Source organism: Hakea prostrata, chromosome 1 (genome assembly GCF_041222555.1).
Source record: "Hakea prostrata isolate BN-2017 chromosome 1, UWA_Hpros_2, whole genome shotgun sequence".
Classification (NCBI taxonomy): Eukaryota; Viridiplantae; Streptophyta; class Magnoliopsida; order Proteales; family Proteaceae; genus Hakea; species Hakea prostrata.
The window spans coordinates 7,421,046-7,442,835 of record NC_142600.1 but is presented as its reverse complement, the minus strand read 5'-3'; the positions used below and the strand labels follow the sequence as shown (position 1 = coordinate 7,442,835).

At 36.3% G+C, this 21,790-nt stretch overlaps 2 protein-coding genes across 5 annotated transcripts; one reads left to right on the top strand and one right to left on the bottom strand.

The window, feature by feature from the left end:
* Positions 1-127: 127 nt before the first annotated feature.
* PDE149 (integral membrane TerC family protein) lies at positions 128-13,967 on the bottom strand. 3 transcript variants are annotated; one of them, XM_089159189.1, is made up of 14 exons: positions 13,760-13,967; positions 13,582-13,647; positions 9,230-9,360; positions 9,064-9,140; positions 8,071-8,158; positions 7,897-7,977; positions 7,745-7,801; positions 7,487-7,568; positions 6,263-6,312; positions 4,479-4,535; positions 4,298-4,376; positions 4,156-4,214; positions 708-765; positions 128-603 (listed from the first exon to the last, which is right to left on the bottom strand). In XM_089159189.1, exons 1-14 carry the CDS (start codon positions 13,923-13,925, stop codon positions 500-502), a joined length of 1,155 nt encoding a protein of 384 aa, XP_089015315.1. In that variant the 5' UTR covers positions 13,926-13,967; the 3' UTR covers positions 128-499. The 3 variants fall into 3 exon arrangements, with proteins under 3 accessions (XP_089015315.1, XP_089015308.1, XP_089015323.1); XM_089159182.1 differs by having other exon boundaries at positions 13,567-13,647; positions 13,760-13,966; XM_089159197.1 differs by lacking the exon at positions 4,479-4,535 and having other exon boundaries at positions 13,567-13,647.
* Positions 13,968-15,423: 1,456 nt separating this feature from the next.
* MOS11 (Protein MODIFIER OF SNC1 11) lies at positions 15,424-21,756 on the top strand. Of its 2 annotated transcripts, none has more exons than XM_089159171.1 (6): positions 15,424-15,926; positions 20,301-20,381; positions 20,537-20,662; positions 20,776-20,837; positions 20,951-21,007; positions 21,188-21,756. In XM_089159171.1, the coding sequence occupies exons 1-5, from the start codon at positions 15,580-15,582 to the stop codon at positions 20,959-20,961; spliced, it is 627 nt and encodes a 208-aa protein (XP_089015297.1). In that variant the 5' UTR covers positions 15,424-15,579; the 3' UTR covers positions 20,962-21,007; positions 21,188-21,756. The 2 variants fall into 2 exon arrangements, with proteins under 2 accessions (XP_089015297.1, XP_089015292.1); XM_089159166.1 differs by having other exon boundaries at positions 15,425-15,926; positions 20,948-21,007; positions 21,188-21,753.
* Positions 21,757-21,790: the final 34 nt, after the last annotated feature.

Genomic DNA, 21,790 nt, shown 5'->3' with positions numbered 1-21,790 from the left:
CCAAAAGTTCCTCTTCATCTGAGACAATTTTCTGTTGATAGCACTTATTAGTAGCTTTGATTCTGGACAAGACTTTCTTCGTTCTTTTTTTTTTTGGGGGTAAGAATTCTGAACAAATCGATGTGCAGAAAAAGTAAGCAAAACCCCCACATGCGCAAAGGAGGATGTTCAATTGCATAGCAAGTAAATACATCAAGATTTCTCTAAAATTATTAAGCTCCTACCCTACGAAATTTTTCCAGCACTGTACAGATATCCCTGTAACATTTCTGATCTCTGAACTTTATAGCTCGCTAGGAGGCAACTAAAATATGAAAATCTTGTCCACTGTAGCAACAAGTTCATAGGATGCTCGGTTAATGATGTAATCCATCTAATTAACCAACAAGTTATTAAACCTTCAACCACCGTCATGATTGATTGCAAGCTTGGAAGATCAAAGATGGGTGGTTGCCTAGTACTCAAAGAGAAGGGAAAATCTTCACAGCATTTCTTTTCTTCATGACTCCCTTCCGTTGGACTTCTTCATGAGACTCAACAGCACCCCACCACTAAGACTGGTTGCAACGAAACCAAGAGAAACTTCTGTTGACACATGGTATCCTGTAGGAAGAATAGTCATGCTCAGTGTACCTCCAGGAGTTAAAAGAGCAGAGAAAATAAAATGAAAGACAAGAAAACTTGTGTTGTGGTTTAAGGATCCCCACCAAAGAAATCCAGGATCATTTTGCACCCGATAAAACCTAAAACAATGCTGATAGCAGGCTGAAAAAATAAAAATAAAGAGGAAACGGTTAGGTGAGAGACTGTCCAAGAATTATAGATTTTTAGATATCAATATGGTGATTATGATAAGCACACAAGCAAACTGTTATGACTAGGCAAGACTATCCAAGAATTTTCCTTATTTATATGTTAGACAACTAAATTCCACAAGAAGAAGGGACACTGAATACACAGTATAGGAATGAAATCTTTGATAGATCATAAATGTGTAGGAAAGGAAAATGAAAAGGAAATGCTTTAAATAACAATCTATAATTGTCACCACAGTGAACACACACACAGAGAGTATGAGAATGAATTCTTTGATAGATTGTAAATGTATGTGAAAATGAAAAAGGGAATGCCTTAAATGGAAATCTATAATTGTCACCATGGTCAACACGCACACGGTATGGGAATTAGAAATTTGATAGATCATAGATATACAGGAAAGTGAAAAGCAAATACTTTAAATGGAAATCTGTAATTGTCACTATTGTGCAAATAAACGCATGGTAAACTAAATCAAACAAAGGTCTTTTTTGAGTCTTGGAAAGGTTTAATCAGATGGTTGATTTCTTGCTGGTCTACTTCCATTAGGAATCATTTGATTGCTAGATAAAAAGAGTGGAAAAAAAATATGTGGGACCCACATGTAGGGGGATGGAGAAGAATGAAATGATTTTGTGAAAAAGTTATAACTACAGGTCCCACTTTTGTTAAATCCCTCACTATTTCACAAGGCATCGTTTGTTGAATCTGAAGTAGGGTGGGAAAAAAATCAACTATTCCTTGAAATCCCAAAGTATGGCTTGTTTGATTCAATGAGGTGGAAAAGTTGGTAAATTGTTTGCTGATGTGGCATGCTACTTTTCTCACCCCATCCATTTTCAAAGTTTTACATGTTTAGTGGGGCTTTGTGAAAAAATGAAGAAAACAACAAATGTTGAATTCACATTTGAAACTTTTTCATAAAATCATTTCATTTCCTATTCCCCAACCCCACTACATATGGATCCTAAATGTTTATTTTTCCCACCCCACTTCTGCAAATGAATGATGCCCAAACTCTCACTTATTTATTAGTTGGACTTTAAAAGGGTTAAGGTGGAAACGTGACCTGCCACATCAGCATACAGAAATCCTTAAATTAAGGAAGTTTATCTGTTGACTTTCCAACCCCATTGAACCAACCAAACCATTCTTTAGAATTTTGTGGAAAGTTTATTTTTTTTTCCACCCCACTTCAAATTCTTTCAAACAAATGATACTTTGAAGAACCCCTACAAAAAAAACTTTTGTTATGAAAATGGTACGATAACACTATAAATGTTACACTATATGACTTGGGAAATCTTTTTACTATCCTTCAAGGTAAAAACTAAGATTACAAAGACACTGCAACAATATTTTGCAGACAATTTCTATCAAATAAATTGTTTACAAAACCTCACAAATTCGCAAGTATCAATTATCCCACGTATGAGCTTCCTTTGGAAAATTAAACTCAACTCAATTATGCCTAGAAGAACTCTATCCTAACCCAATTAAATGGGGTCTGGTACATAGATCCTTGTCCTCCAACCTATTTGAGATCATAATTTATACAAAATCTAAGGTATGCATGTCTTCCCTCACCAAAGGAACTAAGAGTGTCAGAGATCACTCCTCCATATTGGAGCATCCAAAGGCTTCCAATGAACTGACAATGACACCTCAAGTAATTTACTCATTATTCATGTATTGGATCTCCAATCTACTCCCAAATTATCGCTAATATGATAATTTCTTACCCTATCATTCCTAATCTTTCCACACATCCATCTCAACATCTTCACCTTTGCTATATTGATTCTATATACATGATGCTTCTTAATAGCCCAAAATCCCACACTATTTATAGAGATTGGTCATATAATCTATTTATTCAATTTTTTTGAAGCTTCAAAAAAATATGTTGATAGCAAAACACTCTAGATGCACCACCTCACTTCATTCATCTTGTTTTTGATTCGTTGTGGAATGCCATCCTCTATATTTATTTATTTATTATTGACACTAGATACATAAAACAAATAATTTTGCACAATCTCAATCTAATCAACTTTAACTCCCTCATCATATGTCCTAGAGTAATTACAGCAGCACACAAAAACATATAAGTTAATCCCTATCTTTGTCTCATCCATCAAAACAATACCATCAACAAAAAATACCACAAGACCCCCCCCCCCCAACTTGAATGTGTCTGATTAAATCATACATGATAAGCAAAAACACATGAAGGCTTAAAGCTGATCTTTGATTCCTTAATATTAAAAGAATAATAATTAAAAAACACACAGTTCTTCCACTAGTCACAAGAACATCATACATATCTTTAATTATGTTCACATATTTATTTGAAAAGCTTCTATCCTAGATTACTTCCAAATTAACTCTCCATGGACTGTATTATAAGTTTTTCATACATTAGTGGAGACTTTTTTCACAATATCTAAATCATTCCATGAGACTCCAACATAAGTAAATGTCATGTATCTTCCTAGCATAAAACTGAATTGGTTAATACTAGTTTCTTGTCTCAAGGGAGGTTTAATAACTCTCATAATCTCATAGTTGACTCACAACTTTATAGCAGCTCTGAATGTTACCTTTATTTTTGTAAACTGAAACCATAATGTTTCTCCTCCATTCATCTAGCATTTCCGTTGTGCTCATAATCTTACTAAATAGCTTGCATAGTCAAGATACACATATTCATAGGCGATTCTCACTTCTATTGGAATTTCATCTGGGCCTAGTGCGTTTGCCTACTACATGGGTCAAATCCTAAGCTCTTCAACTCAACTATGCCTAAGCTGCTAAATGTTTCTCCTTCTACGTGATTCCACACTTCCATTGGGCTTCATTAGGGCCTAGTGCCTTCACTACTAAATGCCAAAGCCAAGAGAAACCACAAATTCCTAATTTCAACTCAAATATGCCACATCCCAAAAAAGGGGGTCATATGAGAGAATAATCAATAATTCAAGCATCACAGTCAGGTGTGGTATTTACACCAGGATCATATGCTTAGAACTCTATATTGCCAGATGCACGTGCAGATTTGAACATAGGGTGTACAATAAGAACCTAATATGATCAAAACCAAATAAACAATAAGGTTTTTTTTTTTTTTTTGGGGGGGGGGGAATAAAAGAGAGAGGTGACAATTTTTGCAACATTGATTGAGGTAGAGAAATTTTATGAGTCACCTGCAAATGCTCCAACTCAGACATACTTTCAGAAATAAGCACTTTTTTTTTTTTTTTGAGGGGTGGGGGAAATAAAAGAGAGAGGTGACAATTTTTGCAACATAGATTGAGGTAGAGAAATTTTATGAGTCACCTGCAAATACTCCAACTCAGACATACTTTCAGAAATAAGCACGTAGAGTGACCTCAAACCTACATGGCACAAGAGCATTATTTTAATTTGTCTCAGTAGCAACTATAAGAATGAAGACATAAATTTAAAATTAAAAAAATACCTAGAATTGCAAATAAGTTTGAAGAAAAAACTATGAAAGGATCTCGGGTTACACCAAAAACTGCTGGTATTGAGTCAACCTGAAGGAAATAAAGATTCAGGACTCAATTATAACATAAACCACATAAAGCATTTTAATGCTAGAATATAATGTCAGATGCATAACGTATTAGAAGCCCTACAGCAAAGGCAATATCACTGAGCTCAATGACTGCTACTGTGAGAAGCAAAGGTGTGGCCTGCCCAAAATGTTCAAGATCATTAAAAGATCAAGCATAATTAACACCAACAAAGTAACATGACAACTACACTGCCGTATGATTGCTTAAATATACTAATATAACCAATTACCATAGCTCTAATTTTCAGTGTACACTCAACATGGTCAGTGAAAGACATAAACGATGTTGTAAAAATGGCAGGCTAAAATTGATAATCTGAAGCTATAATCTCACCAAGTGATGCAAAAAAAAAAATTTAATGTAATAATTGCAACCATGCTTGTTCCTGATTTAACAATGTTGGATTTCCTTATTTTGGACAAAAGTATCTCTCACATTCTGGGCTTAACAACTATTGTTTGCAATTGGACTTGAGTCAAATTAATCCTAGTATTATTTTGGTTGATACTGAGTTCCCAGTCATTTCACATTTGTTTGGTTGTTTATATTCCTAGAACATGAAATAGAGGTTGGTACTACCATTTCCTCAATAGGTTAATATGTTTTTCATTGAAGAAATTAGTGATAAGGAAATTGGGAAACTTGAAGAGCCAGACAGAAACTGGAACACCAATTAAAGTATTTTTTTCAGAAAGAGAGTTGGAACCTTTCACTCACTTTCCGAGAGCTTGTCCCGCTATTTCACTGATATTCAGCAGCTCCAACTAAATTAGGGGTATTTATGATTTCAATCATTGTTGTAACCGAACCAGACCGGAAGATTGTACAGAGTTAGAAATGAAACTCCGCCATCTCACATCCAGTAGTATTGATTCCAGGCATCAAATCTTTTGGCTTTTGAAAAACCTCAGAACTAAAGCACTTCACTGATGCTGCCATAGCCGTTAATTCGCATTGATTTCATTATCTCAAATTAATGCAAATTTCATGAAACTGGATGTGCCCAGGACGACCTCTCCTTTCCACAACACTTTGCCACAGCTTTTACTTTCAAGACTTTTCAATAAAAGATTCAATAAGATGGAGACAATGCTGAAGCAAAACACTAAAACTCTACTCTATGATTTCAACAATTCTTTGCTCATCTTATGTGTAATGAGGAAGGTAATTTTGGCCTTTTAGGCTAAACTATGTTGGATCTGCCTTGAGTCTATTAATTTTAAAGTCACTGGGACTAGTTTTAAGCAGCCAGTTGACCCTTTTTTTTAATTGAGTGAATACTTTCTGAGTCCTTGCACAAAGTTTTCATGATCAAAACTCAACAGTCCAACATAATTGTGATGTCACTCTAAAGTCTGTTCAGATACTCTTCCAAAGAAAAACAAGATTCTGTTAACCTGAGTGAAATGGGGGATGGCCAAAATACTACAGATAAATCTATGGCAGTATTTATAATTTTCATAAATTTAATTTAAGCAAAGATAGGAAGAATCTATTTTTCTTCTACCCTAGAAGTATTTACCCTACTCCATTGGGATAGCACACATTCAAATTCTGATCACTTCTAGAGCTATTTTCTGGTAAACTTTCATATTTCACAGGTGAAGCCCTTCTGCTGTCAGTGGTGGATTCTAAAAGCTACACAGGAGGATTCCTGTGATAATATGACATTCTTTCTTTCTTCTTTATTTGATAGTATTTTGCACATTCTGCTGCAATATCTTTGGGCCTAGTTGAATTGTCATTCAGTCATGGCTACGCTACCAGAAAAATTAAATTTATGCCCTTCCTTATTCCAAGATCCAATTTCTATCATGGTTACCTAGTTGTCTTTCATGACTTACCATCCATACGCCATCCTGGACAGTTATGAACCGGTCACCATCATAATCAGCTGCAACACAATGAAAGATGGGAGAAATCAAGAAGAAAGCAAAAGTGTTCAATAATTAGAAGGGCAAAAGAATGCCATAAAGATTTATCCATTGCCTTTAAAAGCTTACACATTATACATCTATTTTCCATTTCACCTACATTTATAGGTAAGTGTAAATTTGATAAGATCTTAAAGATCCATAAGCACACAGCAGTACCACCACCATCACTCATAGAATGGAACCAATGAAAAGAAAAGAAAAACTTCCATCTTCTTCCTATGGGCCTGCCCTGTCCTTGTGACTGGGTTGACGATAGACCCCCCCCCCAAAAAAAATTAATGAGTTTATATCCTTAATTGTCTGCTATTATGGAGATGGAAATGAGGCTGATCAAGCCAGCATGCCTTGCCCCACCACTGCTGTCTAGAACTTGCTAAGACTGTTTATAGGTTAGAATTGGTATGCAAAAACATGTGGCAATGCTTCACCCTCAGCCTGTAGGGAGCTGCTGCAACCCCAATAACCCAGTAAACTCAGAGGTCCTTTAAATCCTTACAATGTCAATGGCATGTAAGACTGGCCAATATTTGATCCGATAGGGTTTGCTATAAGAGAACCCACCTCACACCTGACTGATTCCCCTCAATAACCACATATAAGAATACTAGACATAATAGTCTATCACAGGGTGCTCTGTCTAGCAGTTTCACATCACGGGGTTATGGTAATTTACTATGGACGGGTATATTCGTAATATTTCTTGTTTTGGCAATATAAATTTGACATGCTGCTCAATATTTGGTCATTGAGGCCATTCACTCTTCCCTTTTTATTCTAGTCTCCTCTTCCTTTCTTTACCTTGGACAGGTTCTGTCAATTATTTCTCTGGTATTGTTGCACTAGCCCCCAAACAGCATTAAATATTTTTCTCAAAAGCCATGTCTGGAAGAAATAACGAGGAAGAAAATATATAAACACTTCCATGAACAACCAATACAAACTATAATTGTCAAAGCATTGCCTAGACTTCGAGGCACCTTCGTCTCTCTCTTGTTGGTGCGGACTTTATTTTTGACCCTCTCCAATGCCTTGGATTGCCTAGGTGTGTTGACAACTATGATAAAAACCAGACCAGCAGATAGAATAGTAAACAAGACTAAGGGGGAGGAAACTTGGGAGAATGAAGGTTACAGGTAACAGGTATAAACTTCTGGCATGTCTTCACAATAAAATTGTTTGAGAGGTCAGTCTCTTCCTCTTCTCCAGTAAACAGCTAGCACAAAACGAAAATTTATCATCAGCTTTAATGTAAAAGGAAATTATTGTTTCAAGGAATGCACTAGAGAAAAAACATTAATATCTGAGATTTAGCACATAGAGAGTAAGATCCTCAGGGTGAACTGAATGAGCTATACAGGATTGAACTCTTAATAGAGATAACATTTGCACCTTAAATGACGAGTAAAGAAGTATCATAGCCAATAGTAGATTCACTGCCTCAAACCTCTGAAAATAAGATACGCAATTTCATGAGGAATTTTCTAAACTAGAACCAAGGCAAGGAAAATATATAAATGTACCCAACTATCATAAAAAGAAACCTGCAGTGTGGCTGTTCCAAGAAGTATTATTGACAATCGAAAGATAATTGCACCAGCTATACCATACGAAAGCACCCGACTCTGTTTAGACAAGACAAAAATATCCTTAAATGTAGAAAAACACTCATGGTAAAATAGTAGCATATGAAAATAAGCATGCAAGCTAAAACGCACCTGATACATAATTGGCACTTTAAAGTACTTGAAAATCAAAATAAAGACAAATAGATTGTCCACCGACAAACTTTGCTCCAGCAAGTACCTGAAATATCAGATTACAAAGAGCAAACTTGAATAGATGGTGCAAATCCTGCCAGCTTATGCATGGAAAAGGTGGACATCGTGATTATAGAACTCAAAACAAACATTGTGAAACTTTCACTACCCAAGCCCAAAAGAACAGAAATCCCCTCCCTTACAGGTATGCAAGATTAACCTTTATATGGGTGAAACCAACGTTTTAGTCTTAGCGTGTTTTAAGACAAGTTTCACTCCACTAGCAAGTCACACAGACAAACCCAACAAGTTTCACCCGATATTATTTCACTTATTCTCTGAACTTATCCTTTTCTATGGGCGTCTATTTTGCAAAGAGGTTAGAAAGAAGGAAATGCACATTTATTAACTAACCAGTGATGCCACCACGTTATCACGACTTGATTCAAGAGAAACTCACTCCACTGCCAAGTCACACAGACTAATCCAACAAGTTTCACCTTTTTCTGATATTATTTGACTTATTCATTGAACTCATATGTTTTCTATGGGTGTTTATATGGCAAGAAGCTTAGGTGAAAGGATAGGCATTAATAATTATCCACAATTCACTAAACTCATCTTTTTTCTATGGGTGTTTATATGGTAAAAAGCTTAGGTGAAAGAATATGCATTAATAATTATCCACAATTCGTTACATTCCAAGGAAACCCAGAACAACAAAAAAGCAAAGAAGAAGCTTTAGAAGTTTCCCTCCCCACCGACTGACCAAGACAACATCCCCAACCCCCCCCCCCCCCAAAAAAAAAAAAAAAAAAAAAAGAAAGAAAGAAAAAGTTACATATATACACATACGTTAAGACTTGTATGTGAAACATATACAAAATTGAACAGATTGATTCTTGTAACAATTAGCATATGAACAGTGTGATGCCTGAACAGTTAGCATACCCTGCAAAAAACTCAGAGGCCTTACCAACTCCGTCAACCAAACCCACACCAAGACCAAATGCCACGGCTGTGCAAACCTGTAAATTAAGGATTAAGCTTCCTTTTAATTTAGAAAATGGCATAAATCAATTAAGTCATCAAGAACTGCAAGTGAAGAGGTACCCACACATAAAGCAACAGTTCTAATGGATGAAACATAATCATGGTCTGGTCCCTGAATTTTCCCTTCAGGAGTTCCAACAGATGGGATTTTGTCACAGGCATCAGAAGATTCAGAACTGGTCCTCTCAGTTTCTTCTGCAGATCCATTTCACCACCACATTATATACAAACAGACTACAGGGAAACTGCATGATTCCGAAATGTTTTCTTGGAGGGCTCTGACACATGAAGTAATATAAATTAGAGTAAAGAAATGTTCCCAGCAGACATCAAATGGGATAAATTCTATAGTAGTGGGTCAATAGCAATTCATCAGTCCTGTACTACAATTTAGGAGGATTGCTTCTCCTCCACGTGGCTGACTAGATTAAGAAACTGTAAATTCAAAATTCTATGCCCTCAAGTAAATGACAGTAAAATGTTATGCATAAAATATATGCCACCCAGGGAAAATTGAAAGACCTTTGGGTTATTTTAAAGGTAAAAGTGATGCCAAACTTGGTAACCATTTCTTGGACCAACATTAATGTTAAAGTATATGCAAGTCTGGACTATTTTACTGTTCATGTTACTGTTCACGTGAATAGTAAATACTGTTCTACTCAAGATGTGCTGATGGATATTATTTGTGAAGATCTTTGTCCTCAACTTATGGCATTCTACAACGATATCATTACATGTTTTTACCTATATTGTCCTTTACCAAATTACCTTGTTGAAAAACAAGCATTAAATAATAAAAACAGCAGCTGAACTTGAACACAGAAAAGAGAGAAAAAGAAGAAAAGAAGAGAGATGAAGAACTAGTAGAAGAGGCTTGTGATTCTTCCTTAAGAGTCTAGAATCACAGAGCCCTTTTATTTATAGCTTCTAATGAATCTAATACAACTTGAGAGACAAGTAATTGTCCTCTAGAAAAAGGAAACAAAAAATTACAACTTTAGTAACTTCCTAGCTCCTAAAATAGAAAATTCTGAAAATAGAAACTACCACCAAAATAAAAACTATGCTTTCTAAAAACTCCCAAAACTTATGTAGCAAGACTCCTACATTAGAAATAGAAACTATGCAGTTTTTATTGTTCACGTGAATAGTAACACAGTATTTACTGTTCACGTGAACAGTAAAATAGTCCAGACTTGCATATACTTCAACAATTAACTTTGTTGATTCCATCTTGAACTTCATCATTTGTAGCGATAATAAAGATATATTTGATCATTTCTCCTCTTCCAGATTCTGCAAATTATGCCATCCTTAGTGCATTTCATGATCTATCGCAAAAAATATAGATTTTAGAGGCAATTCTCATTCATCCTTCTGCATGTGTATTATGGGTTATTAAATACATGAATTTAGGTCGAACACTCAAATTGGACATACTGCTACCCTATCATGGAAGTTTAGTAATTAAATTAAAGTTTAACTTTTAAGTCTTCCAAAGTTCTGTGGATGAATGCCACAACATATTATAACTGCAGTATAGTGAAACACAGCCTAACAGTTGGAAGTTTTCATAACGCATTCTAATAATTAATATTTCAGAATCTGTCTGGGGGTCTGGCCTATTCACTACCATGTGTCTATCTCTCTCCTCAAAACAAGGGGGCAGAGATGACTTTTCCCATGGTAAGGAAAGAGATAGGACATGGGAATGCTGACTCCCATGCTGACCTGCTCCATATTCCCAGACAGAGTTCCTTTTCCCTTGATGTTTCTTAAAACAAATACTAGATACAGCTCAGAAGAACCAATGTGGCACCAGCAGTGCAAAATTAATGACTTCTTATCTTACGTTATCTGGACACTTAAAATAACGAGTCGTACCCAAGTCCAATACTTCATCCAAGTCTACATATAAATGCAAAAAGGGAATCTAAGTGGCCTCCAAATAGTTTCACTTTTATACATGTAATACAGTTGTCATCTACTTTTACAGCTCAACAAAGCCGCAATGATTCAACCATCCAGATTTGCTATTTTCAGTTTATAAACTTAAACTAACATTTTCAAAATTTAATTGACTAAAGCAGGTTGTACTGGCTAACAATATGAGAATCCTCATCTCAGATCCCTGTAGCATACGGTTTTTTCCCTCTAAACTGAAAATTTTTATGGTTGACCTAAACCTAAACCTCCAGGAACACCATCCAACTTGCTGAAAATATTCCCCAAATATTAGATTAAATTGAAACCTGCCCATTATGAACCATATGCTGCACATGGAGGTTTAATGCCCATTTGTTGACAGCCATCCCATTTGTAACCAGAGTCAAAAACCCCATCCTATGAGAACAAAAATGCATATGGGTAAACATGGAGGTTGTCCAAGAAATTCCTGGTTCCTATTTGATCAGGCTCCACTCAGTTATCCACAATAGTTGAAGTATAGTTCTGAGCTCCAAAGGGTGTTTCATACTCATGGAATTTTCCAGCAAGAGATTAAAAAGTTGGCTTCAGAGTTATTTTCTTAACCAATATAAGAATGGTTAAATTGTCTGGTGGAACAGTCATTATCTTTCTCCAACATTAGTAAGAAAACAGAAGGGGTTAAAAAAAAACAACTGGACACCTGGTGTTGGCGACAAAGGGTCGGTATGTGTAAATCATAGAGCAGCATTTCTTTACCCCTACCATTCCCTCTGAGTTAAGTTCCTCCATCTCATAAGTTTACTCCACAACAGCACAAATTTACCATCATTGCAGATACTTAAATTAGTCAGCTGTCCAAATGTACCTCCAAAAGTAAACTCTTCGAATACCTCTTGCCTTTTCTACGACCGTAAAAGGTATGTTTTAAGCAAATATCTATTTGCACTTATAATAGATGAATTAATCAAAGACATTCAAGACGAGGTTCATTGATGTATGTTTTTTACTGATAATACTATGTTGATAAATGAGCTTCAAGTAGGGATTAATACCAAGTTAGAATCATGGAGAATAGCTTTGGAATCAAGAGGCTTTAAACCAAGTAGACCGAAAACAGAATATCTAGTTTGCAACTTTAGTCATGATCAAGTAGACAAGGAGGTGGTGAAACTTGACGATAAGGAGATTCCTCCAAGTGATTGTTTTAGATACCCTGGTTTAATAAAAAATAAAAGAGTTGATGTAGATGATGATGTTTTCCAAATAATCAAAATAGGGTGGATGAAGTGGAGAGATGCATCCGAAGTCTTGTGTGATCAACGTATTCCATTAAAGCTTAAAAGAAAATTCTATAGGACTGTCGTTCAACCAACTATGGTGTAGATAAGTTAGGTTGTTAAAAAGAATCATGTAGATAAACTCAGTGTAGCAAAAATGAGGATGCTAAGATGGATGAGTGGCAAAACTAGGAAGGATAAGATAAGGAATTATCATATTGGAGTTGGTCTGGGAGTTACTCCCATACGTAATAAGCTACAAGAAAGTCGTTTGAGGTGGCACAGCCACATTCAACAGAAACCTTTAAATGCCCCTGTACGAAGAAGTGATATATCTAAATTGAAGAAACTAGGAGAGCTAGGGATAGACCATAGATAACCTTAAGAGAAGTGGTGAAAAATGATATGCATAACGTATGCCTTATATCTAGCATGACCTCAAATAGAACTGATTCGAGGGCATGAATCCATGTAGCCAAGAAAAGGCTTATTGTTAGTGGTGGTGGTGTTGTTTAGTTTGATTTTTTCTTGCTTTTTTGGTTTATGGTAGTTCCAATATTCCAAAAATATAGTTAAATTGGAGATATGGACCAATGTGGAGGTTAGAGAGAGAGAGAGCAATGTTTTGTTATAATCTTTTGTAACTTTACCTTTTTACCCCTTCTTAAGTAGTAATTCTACACATGTTCATTATGGTACCCGCATAAACAAAAATTATCTTTAGAGATAAATTATAAACAGCTCTAAATCTATTGATGAATTTATGTTTAAATTGATTTATTTTAATGAGAAACAAGGATCATAAATCATACCAAATACATCTATTTATCTTTAGAGATCAAATAATCACATCTGCCATTTTTTCAGATCCATGTCAGGTCATTTCCAGTACGCACCATTGTTTACACACAATACATCAAACAATAAAACATTAACAAAAAAAGAAAAGAAAAAAAGAACGATGATTCGGCGGAAATTACAAGCTGATACCGAACCATGACTCGAAAGCCATCAAGAAAGCAAGCTGTGACAGCCTTGAGAACCACAACCATCACCAAACAGACGATCAAACTAGATGGAATCGCCATACATTAACTTTCGACTTCCAATACGAATTTTCCATTTGATTACTACCAAGAATTCAAGTGTCAATGCAAAACCTAAACCAACAATCCAGAATCAATGTTCTGACCTGAACTGGATATACCTTCGTCTTGCTCAGTCCGTCTAGCGCAAGCAATTGAGGTGAAATGGATCCGACTACTACGATTAACTGGAAATTGGAAATCAACGAAGACATAAGAAAAATAACGAGAAGGAGATTGAGCGACAAACCGAACGAAATGAGCTGAAATGAGTGAAATAGAAGTGATAGGAGTATATACCTGAACAACGGGAATGGTGCTGGTGAGAGAAAAGAGCCAAGGAGCGTCTCTGAGCTCGGACTGGTGAAGGCGAGTTAACCCTCGACGGCACTGAATCAAACTTCCACGGAGATCGATTATGGGCGAGAGAATACAGTCCCATGCTTCGCCCCAGTACGAAAGACATGGGAACGTCAACGTTGGGATATTTTTTTCGCTTTGAAGCTTCGAAATGGCCTCTTCCTCTATCCCTGCACCCACTTCACGCCTGACTCTTCTAGCGCCACGTGTCGGCTTAATTTGTTTAGACAAATATGCCCTGACGTCTCCGAGCCGGGGAGTTAAATCGTCTCTTATAGGTCCACTTCGGTGGAGCCGAATCAGTTTTGGTCTATTCCACTTCGACCCGGTTCGGACTTTTGTTTACTTTGGTTTTTCTCTTATTGATTATTGATCGGAAAATTTTGAGAATCACCTACTGAGTTGCCAATCTAACATTAATGCCACCTCTAAGGGTGTCAATTGCATACCGAAATCGTTAAAATTATTTAACTGCGCCGTCTAAAACTACACCGTTTAAAATTCAGTATGGTACATATAAAAACACAATTTATTTGTGATCCTTTTGTTTTGGGATTTTAGGATTACTCATCTTGGTATACCTAAATCGTATTGTACTAAATTAAGGAATATAAATGTAATTTTATAATTAAAACACTTTACCTTTACCCTATTCCTAATTCCCTGTTCAATTTTTTTTTCGTTTTATCATTCACTTAGGGCCTGTTTGGTTACATGAATCTAGAGATTTCAAATCTCTGATTCATGAATCCTGAGAATTATACCCGTTTGGTTGTAAACTAGATTCATGAAATCTAGAGATTCACATTTTTACACTAAAAACATGAATCTGTAGATTTATGGGTAAGGGGTAAAATCTAGAGATTTCAAAAAACTATACATTTGCATATTTACAAAAATCACGTCGATTAAATAGTTTTTTAGGATAAATCCACATATTTCATTCTACAACCAAACATATAATTTTATAAATTATAACTCTATAGATTTGAAATCTCTAGATATTTAAATCTCCAGACTCATGTAACCAAACAGGCCCTTAAATATTTTCAAATTTACTTGCATGTCTCTTGGATGAACTCTGTTAAAAATAAAAATTTGATGTTGGGGTGGGCTGATTCTATTGATTGTAATTTTATTATGATTTTAGGGTATGTTTGGTTACTTGAGTCTGGAGATTTAAAAAATATAGAGATTTCAAATTTATGAAGTCATGGTTCATAAAATTAACTGTTTGGTTATCGTGAATCTTTGGAATGAAATCTAGAAATTCATCATAAAAAAACATTTATGGAATCTTGGTTCAAATATTTAATGCTTTTATAGTGGAGTTGAAATCTCTAGATTTCACCTCATACCCATAAATCTACACATTTTTAGTTTATAAATATGAATCTTTGGATTTCATGAATCAAGAGATTTACACAACCAAACAGGCCCTTAATGAATTAATAACAAAAATGGCATGGGTTCGTCTGTATCAAAATTGTACCACATTAAATACGGTTTTTAAACCGTTTTCTCACACTAATCGTACCTAGGGTTTTACACATAAAGATCGGGGGACGTGAATGGAATTTCAGTTTTGAATGGGGGTAGCGTGTTATTTTCGGTCAAGATGCAGAGAAACGTGATCGGATGGCGGTTATTTTTACACAGATAAGATGATCTGCAAATTCGACACCGAGCACAGAGGCGCTGCTCCCGCGAGTTGGTCGCTATTTTCTTCCAACACGACGACCGGTGTTCAAGTTTAGTGAATGGCTACGATGAAGATGCAGACACCCACAGAGACACAAATCCACGAACCCATGTCTAATAAAACCCTAGAAACACTGCCTCTCCAGCACACAGAACGTTTTGAAGAATCTGCTATTCCATCTGCTGAGCCTTCCGATATTGCAACAGATGATACGAAGAAGGAAGGAGAAGGAGAAGAATCGAAGGAAATGGGGTCGGAGAAAGAGAAAGGTGAAGACTCGATGCCCTCTGCGGGAGCTGCTGCCTCTCCCGTTTCCGATCTTGACAAAAAGATGCGTCGTGCAGAGCGTTTCGGGATTACAGTTCAAATGTCTGAAGAAGAAAAGCGAAACTCTCGAGCTGAAAGGTTCATTTTCTTATTTTTCTTTCTGATATATTCTACTGCTAGGTTTTCTGTGAGGGAGGGTTCAGGTTCTGGTTGCCCTATCAACGTGTTAGGGTTCTTGCAGTTTTCTGCTTATATTGAATTACTATTGCCATTTCTTTTTCTTTTTTCTTTTTCTCAAACCCTTGTTGCTGAGGCGTTAGCTTGCCGAGACTAGACTTAATGATTTTGCGTACGTCCAAACCTGCTGTTGGTAAAATACTACAGACTATGGTTGGTTATGCGGGCTATCAGTCCTCCATGATTGTTGGATAGTGAGGGAGGAGTATGCTCGTGGAAATACAAAAACAATCAAGTCTTGCATTGGAAATGAAATCGCTGACTACTTAGCATTTCCCAACCTCAAATGAAGTGCTGATGAGACGATGTCAAACTCTTCGTATTTGGCAATAGGTCCTTTGTCCTTATTGTCTTGGTTGTATTCACTTGAATCTTGTCTTGTACCGTCCAATCACATGCTGGCACCACAATTGCGGTTTATCAGAGTGAAACTCTATAAAGCGGAAAGTTAGAGAGCTACCATGGAGAATTATTTACCCAGGATTATGTCAGACTCATCAAAGGGTTGGAGGAAGATGTAATGGAGTTTTCCTGGGCTCTGGTTCGACTTAAGAGGAACATATGATAGAGTGGTTATAGGTCCCCTTGTGAATGGAATGGAGCAGACGTTAGATATTTTAGTTAGGGAAATTTTGGTATGTGGCATGCTGATATGTTTAGTTATTATGGATAGGTGGCAGGTGAGGCTTATATCCAGTCAGTTGATTAACCATGAAAGGCAGGATTGTTGGAGTATTCTCTAGTTTGTGAATGCTTCTGGATATGTATAATGTTGTGGATATCTATTTGTGAAGTTACAGTCCATTGAATTGTGGTAATGGTCTGCTTTCCGTGCCTAATGAAAATTAAGGACCTTCTATGCAGTTGTCTTTGTCACAGGGGAAAGCTTATGTTTTGGCTTCAATTGACTTCTGATATGGAGGAAGCTGGTTCATTTTGAGTCTCTCCAAAAGGTCTTTGTTTCATCAACTTTGAGGACTAGTGTAGATTTTGGACCTAATTTTTTATATGGGTGGAATCCTTCTTTATTTTTCTTGGAAGTGGACGTAATACATTTTTGCTTGTAATTCATCCAAAAGTAAATGAAGTAATCCATGGGTTGGCTTGAGCCTGTTTGGGAGCATAGATCAAGAACGGGGATTAAGTTTCGGGTTTAGTTGGATATTTTAATTAATTAATTTATTATTTATCAATGTTTTAATTAGTTGTGTCTATCTTTTTTGGATTGGATGAATAAATAAATTCATTACCAAATTCATTTATTAGTTGGGTTTACCTTATAGGCTTTTATTTAAATTTTAGAATGCTGATAATTAGTAATCCAACTGCATTAGGAATTTTGGATTTTATTTCAGTTTTAGATTACAATTGGAAGAATGGATTGAAAACCAAATTGGTTGTGCCATCTGTTCTTTGCTCTATTTATTTTTTATTTTTTGGGTTGGGGGGTGGGGTGGGGTTACCCAATCCCAAGAGTTAGGGTTCAGAAATCCCAGAGAAACCCAGGGATGGTAACCAAACCCAAACAGGAAAATACATGACTTATCAAAGGATTCAAAACACATCCGATTGACTGCTTTGTTTAATTACTATAGCGCAGCTGTAACATTTGATGCAGATTGTCAGAATCAACTATAGAAGGAAACTGAAAATCCAGAGCAGGTTTTGAAGGGCATAAGATTGTGAGCTAATAATGGGTAAGCAAAGCCATCAATCATGCTGAGTTGAATACTTACCAGTGTAGGAAGTTCAAAAAATTCCAGCCTTACCTGACGCAGGTCCGGCACCAAATTAGCCAACTTCCATGTGAAATCAGCCTAGGGTTGATATATATGGGTGATGGGACTTTGTTTTGCTGGTTTATGTGGTCCAATTCTATGGGTCCACAACTTTAGTGTTTAGGCCAAGTACGAAAATAGGTTTTTATTTTAGTTTAATTAGTCTAATTATGTAAATTTTGCCCAACCTAAGCTATAAGGGCAGAAAAGTCTTTTTCATGTTCTATTTCAGTTCAGGTTAGGTTAGAGTTAGTTTAAGATATGATAAGGTGTACCTTTTTTATTTGTAAGAGTCCTATTTGAATTTGGATTAGTATGTTGAGTACAAGTAGGAAAGTTAGTTTCTACGTCTTAAAATTTGGAGATAGTGTCCAATTCATCAAAACCTTTTGAAACCATGGATTTGTAGAAGTCAAAGCCATTTCATAATGTTTTCTTGTGAAACCCACATATTTCTGAAATTTCAACTCATCTTGGTTGAAAGTTGGTCGTATCTCTAATTTTGCTATTAACAATTTCTGTCACCTGCTCCTTGTATGGAGCTTCTTCCTTGTGGGGAATCAAGGTGTGATTCATGCTGAACCCTGTCAGTACATTGCAGTAGTAAACCCAGGTATTGCTACTTCGTTGTTTAATTTCTGTTTGGAGATTATTAACTGATTATTTACTTCTCCATGACTTGCAATTAAAGTTTCTGTTGTGGTTCCTGTGACATAGCTACTTATCTTCCCTACAATTCCTGAGTCAAGGATATCTATGGGTCTGATGATATGATCTGAGATCTGGTCTTAGAAATTTGACGTGGTTGGTATTCATGTACTGTTCTGATGTCATACTCAGAGCCTGCTATCTGGTTATTGCATCCTACTCCAAGTAGTAAAGTAGTATTTGATTACTGTTGCCTAAAGGTCATTCAACATCTTTCATATATTGGCCTTTTTCATCTGGATTCAGTATTAAAGATCAAGCTTTTATGGAGGTTGCTAGTTCAGCAACTTGGTAGTTATGTTGATTCCTAGTTTGACAGATCTTGACCTATCCTATTGTCACGAGGTACCTTCCATGACTTCAGCTCCTGCCATTGGATCTAAGTGAGGTTTCAGCAGTGATTGTATTCTCATAAAATGGCATTCAACCATAATTGTTTGCTCATCTAGCCCTTTGACCAAGTTCTATTTGACTAGTTTTGGAATCTCTCTCCCCCTTAGATTGTTCTCTTATTGGGGTGCTGATTTAATATTTTAAGTCAAAACTGCAGTATAGAACTTAAACAATAACAGAAGTCAGGACTCTTGAATCAGACTTGGAATACCAGAATTGAAGAATTACAATGAATTAAAATTCTATGAAAAGGACTGTAGGAAACACAACTTAAATCAGAAACTGATGCTCGATCGAGTAATAAAAGTGATAATTGGGAAGTTAAAGCAGTGAAAGAACTTCAAATTAAACCAGATGGCTAAGAAAATGGAAAAATTATACATATCAGAAGCAAGAAAAAAGCATAGAGGAAGAATAAGAAGTAACAGAAAAGATGAATTGCTGAAGAAGATGCGGAGGAAGAAGAACAAAGTAGACAATATAAAACAAAACACAGTTTTGCACTTACCGGAAATGCAGAACCAAGCCGGAAGATCGTGCCAGGAAAGTTGCAGAGAACTGTTGTGGCTCTTCACTGTAGAGTAGATTTCAGCCATTGCCTCTTACAGGTTCTCGGTTTTTCTGTGATTTTCCAAAACATTCTCTGATTTCCCACTAGTCTTTGTCTTTGCACGATTATAGATTTTTTTCCCCCAAATAAGGGAATGATTTGATCCTGTGCATCTCACCTAAAATATTAAGTTGCAAACACATACCAATCAATCAATAGGAATTTAGAATAACTATAAAATTACTATATAAAAGCCAAAAGCTAAAAACTAACAATTAAAAAAGAAAAAACTAAAACAGGCATTGAACACAAACAAGTCGACCAAGTGGGCTTATATGTCGTCCAAAGCGCCCTGGCCAACACCTTAACCAACTAGGTACGCCTTTAACACTACAAACTAGGCATCCCTTGTGTAGCCTTTGAAGAACCTCCAGGACGCCTTGCTTGACAACTATGTTCCAAGGTTGATCTACATAACTTTATTTTGGTTTTGGTCCCTGCTTTTGTCTCATATACTAAAACAATATCATCAATATAAAGCATACACCAAGGAATTCTCATATGGAATGTCCTGATTAAATCATCCATGATAAACACAACCATATAAGGGCTTAAAGCTGATACTTGATTAGCATGATTGCAATTGGGAATGCATATGCAATTGTTTACTGGTAATGCTAATGTGTCTTCTAATCCATTTAGGAAGGAGAATGGTACCCTCTCTTTGATGTGCTTTGTAATGGTTGGGCACTGAGAATATTGTATTCACTTAGGTTCTGCTTTGCCATAAACTGTTGGATATATTACTGTTTATGCTTGTCAGACGTGGACCTATCTTTTTGGCAGGTTTGGGACTGTCTCATCCCCACATGGATCAAATGCGTCGCAGAAATCGGAGGAACTGAAAAGGAAGGCTAGGGCAGAGAGGTCCAGATTTTTGCAGATTTTCTTTCATTAGTCACTTGTTCTGCCATGGATATTGGATTCATTAATATATAACTAACGGATCTGTATCTTATGCGCAGATTGTTGGTAACCCTACTAGACAGGCTTTGAGCGCATTTCTTTATGTTGTTTCACAGGTTTGGGCTTCCATCAGAGTCTCTGGCTGATGAGGAGTCAAAAAAGAAAGCTCGTTTGGCCAGATTTGCAACTGTTCCAAAGGTGGATAATTTAGAAGAAGAGAAAAAGAAGGCAAGAGCAATCAGGTCTGGATTTCAGTCTTTCTTTTTGCTGCTGCAGTTGTTGACTACTGTCATGTTTTGCGTTGTGTGCTGCTGGAGCTTTGAAATTAAAGCTGTGTGATTTCTGTATCTTTCAGGTTTTCACAACCTCCATCTGGTGCTTCAGCACAAATTAATGGGAGCAGCAACTCTGTAACAGGTAGGGCTTTTATTACTGCGTTGATGGAATCAGTTACTGTGTTGAATGTTTCTTCTTTTATACTGATCTTTTTCTTCTTTTATACTGATCTTTCTATCGATTGTAATTAGAAGAGGGCAATTGAGGGTAAAAACCATATTGCGACTTGACATGGGCGGCTTTGTTTAACAGTAAGTTGGTTCCTTTATTTCGTTCCTCGAACAATTTCAAGATCTGAAATTTTCCATTTAATGGAGGTGTGCCTTACCTGATTCTTTTAAGCTTTCTATTAAGATGTTATTTAAATATATTAGCCTTTTTTTTTCCCTGTAACTGATATGATCTTCTAACCTTTTGTAATAATTACCCAGGAGTCTTCTGTGCCATGTTTACTTTGCATATATGGAGTAGCAAATGACTTAGGGGTTGCAGCTTAGCTGGTTCTCATCTACTGTTTGATTGGCATGGAGTTCCTTCCTCAATGAGAATCCATAACAGTTGTATTTTTGACTTGGGTACTTGAGAACACATGGCTGACATTTGTTTAAGACCAATTTAGGTTGCTTGACTTGCAAATATGCTCGATTATGCAATTCATGTGAAGAATTGAACGGGTACTATTTTGTAGGAAATTATGCAGATAATGAAGTTTTTGACTATGTTTAAGGTGTACCAAAGGCCATCTTTTTAGTATCTTCGGCTTCTGTTTCGACTGTGATTGTTTATTTTTGATTCTCCATTTCCCCTCTTATGGAGTATAGATCTCTGTTCCTTTAGATGGGGTATGTCATCGAGATCTAGGAATAATGGTGAAGTTATCATTATATTATGTTCTTTTTCAGATTCTCATTTCTGTAGTTTCCTGTTATGAATTCAGACGGACAGGTTGGCTTGCTTCTGTTGCTTCTCAAAGCAAACATTAAAAGATTCTGGGGTTAGTAAAGTAAGCAAGTGACGAGTTTAGCAGACCCAAC

Coding starts and splice junctions, on each gene's coding strand:
- PDE149 (XM_089159182.1), bottom strand. CDS start 13,925: ATGTCTTTCGTACTGGGGCGAAGCATGGGACTGTATTCTCTCGCCCAT. Junction 13,648..13,759: donor GCACCATTCCCGTTGTTCAG/GTATATACTCCT, acceptor TCCAATTTCCAG/TTAATCGTAGTAGTCGGATC. Junction 9,361..13,566: donor CGAAGGTATATCCAGTTCAG/GTCAGAACATTG, acceptor ATGGATCTGCAG/AAGAAACTGAGAGGACCAGT.
- MOS11 (XM_089159166.1), top strand. CDS start 15,580: ATGGCTACGATGAAGATGCAGACACCCACAGAGACACAAATCCACGAA. Junction 15,927..20,300: donor CGAAACTCTCGAGCTGAAAG/GTTCATTTTCTT, acceptor TCTTTTTGGCAG/GTTTGGGACTGTCTCATCCC. Junction 20,382..20,536: donor AGGAAGGCTAGGGCAGAGAG/GTCCAGATTTTT, acceptor GTTGTTTCACAG/GTTTGGGCTTCCATCAGAGT.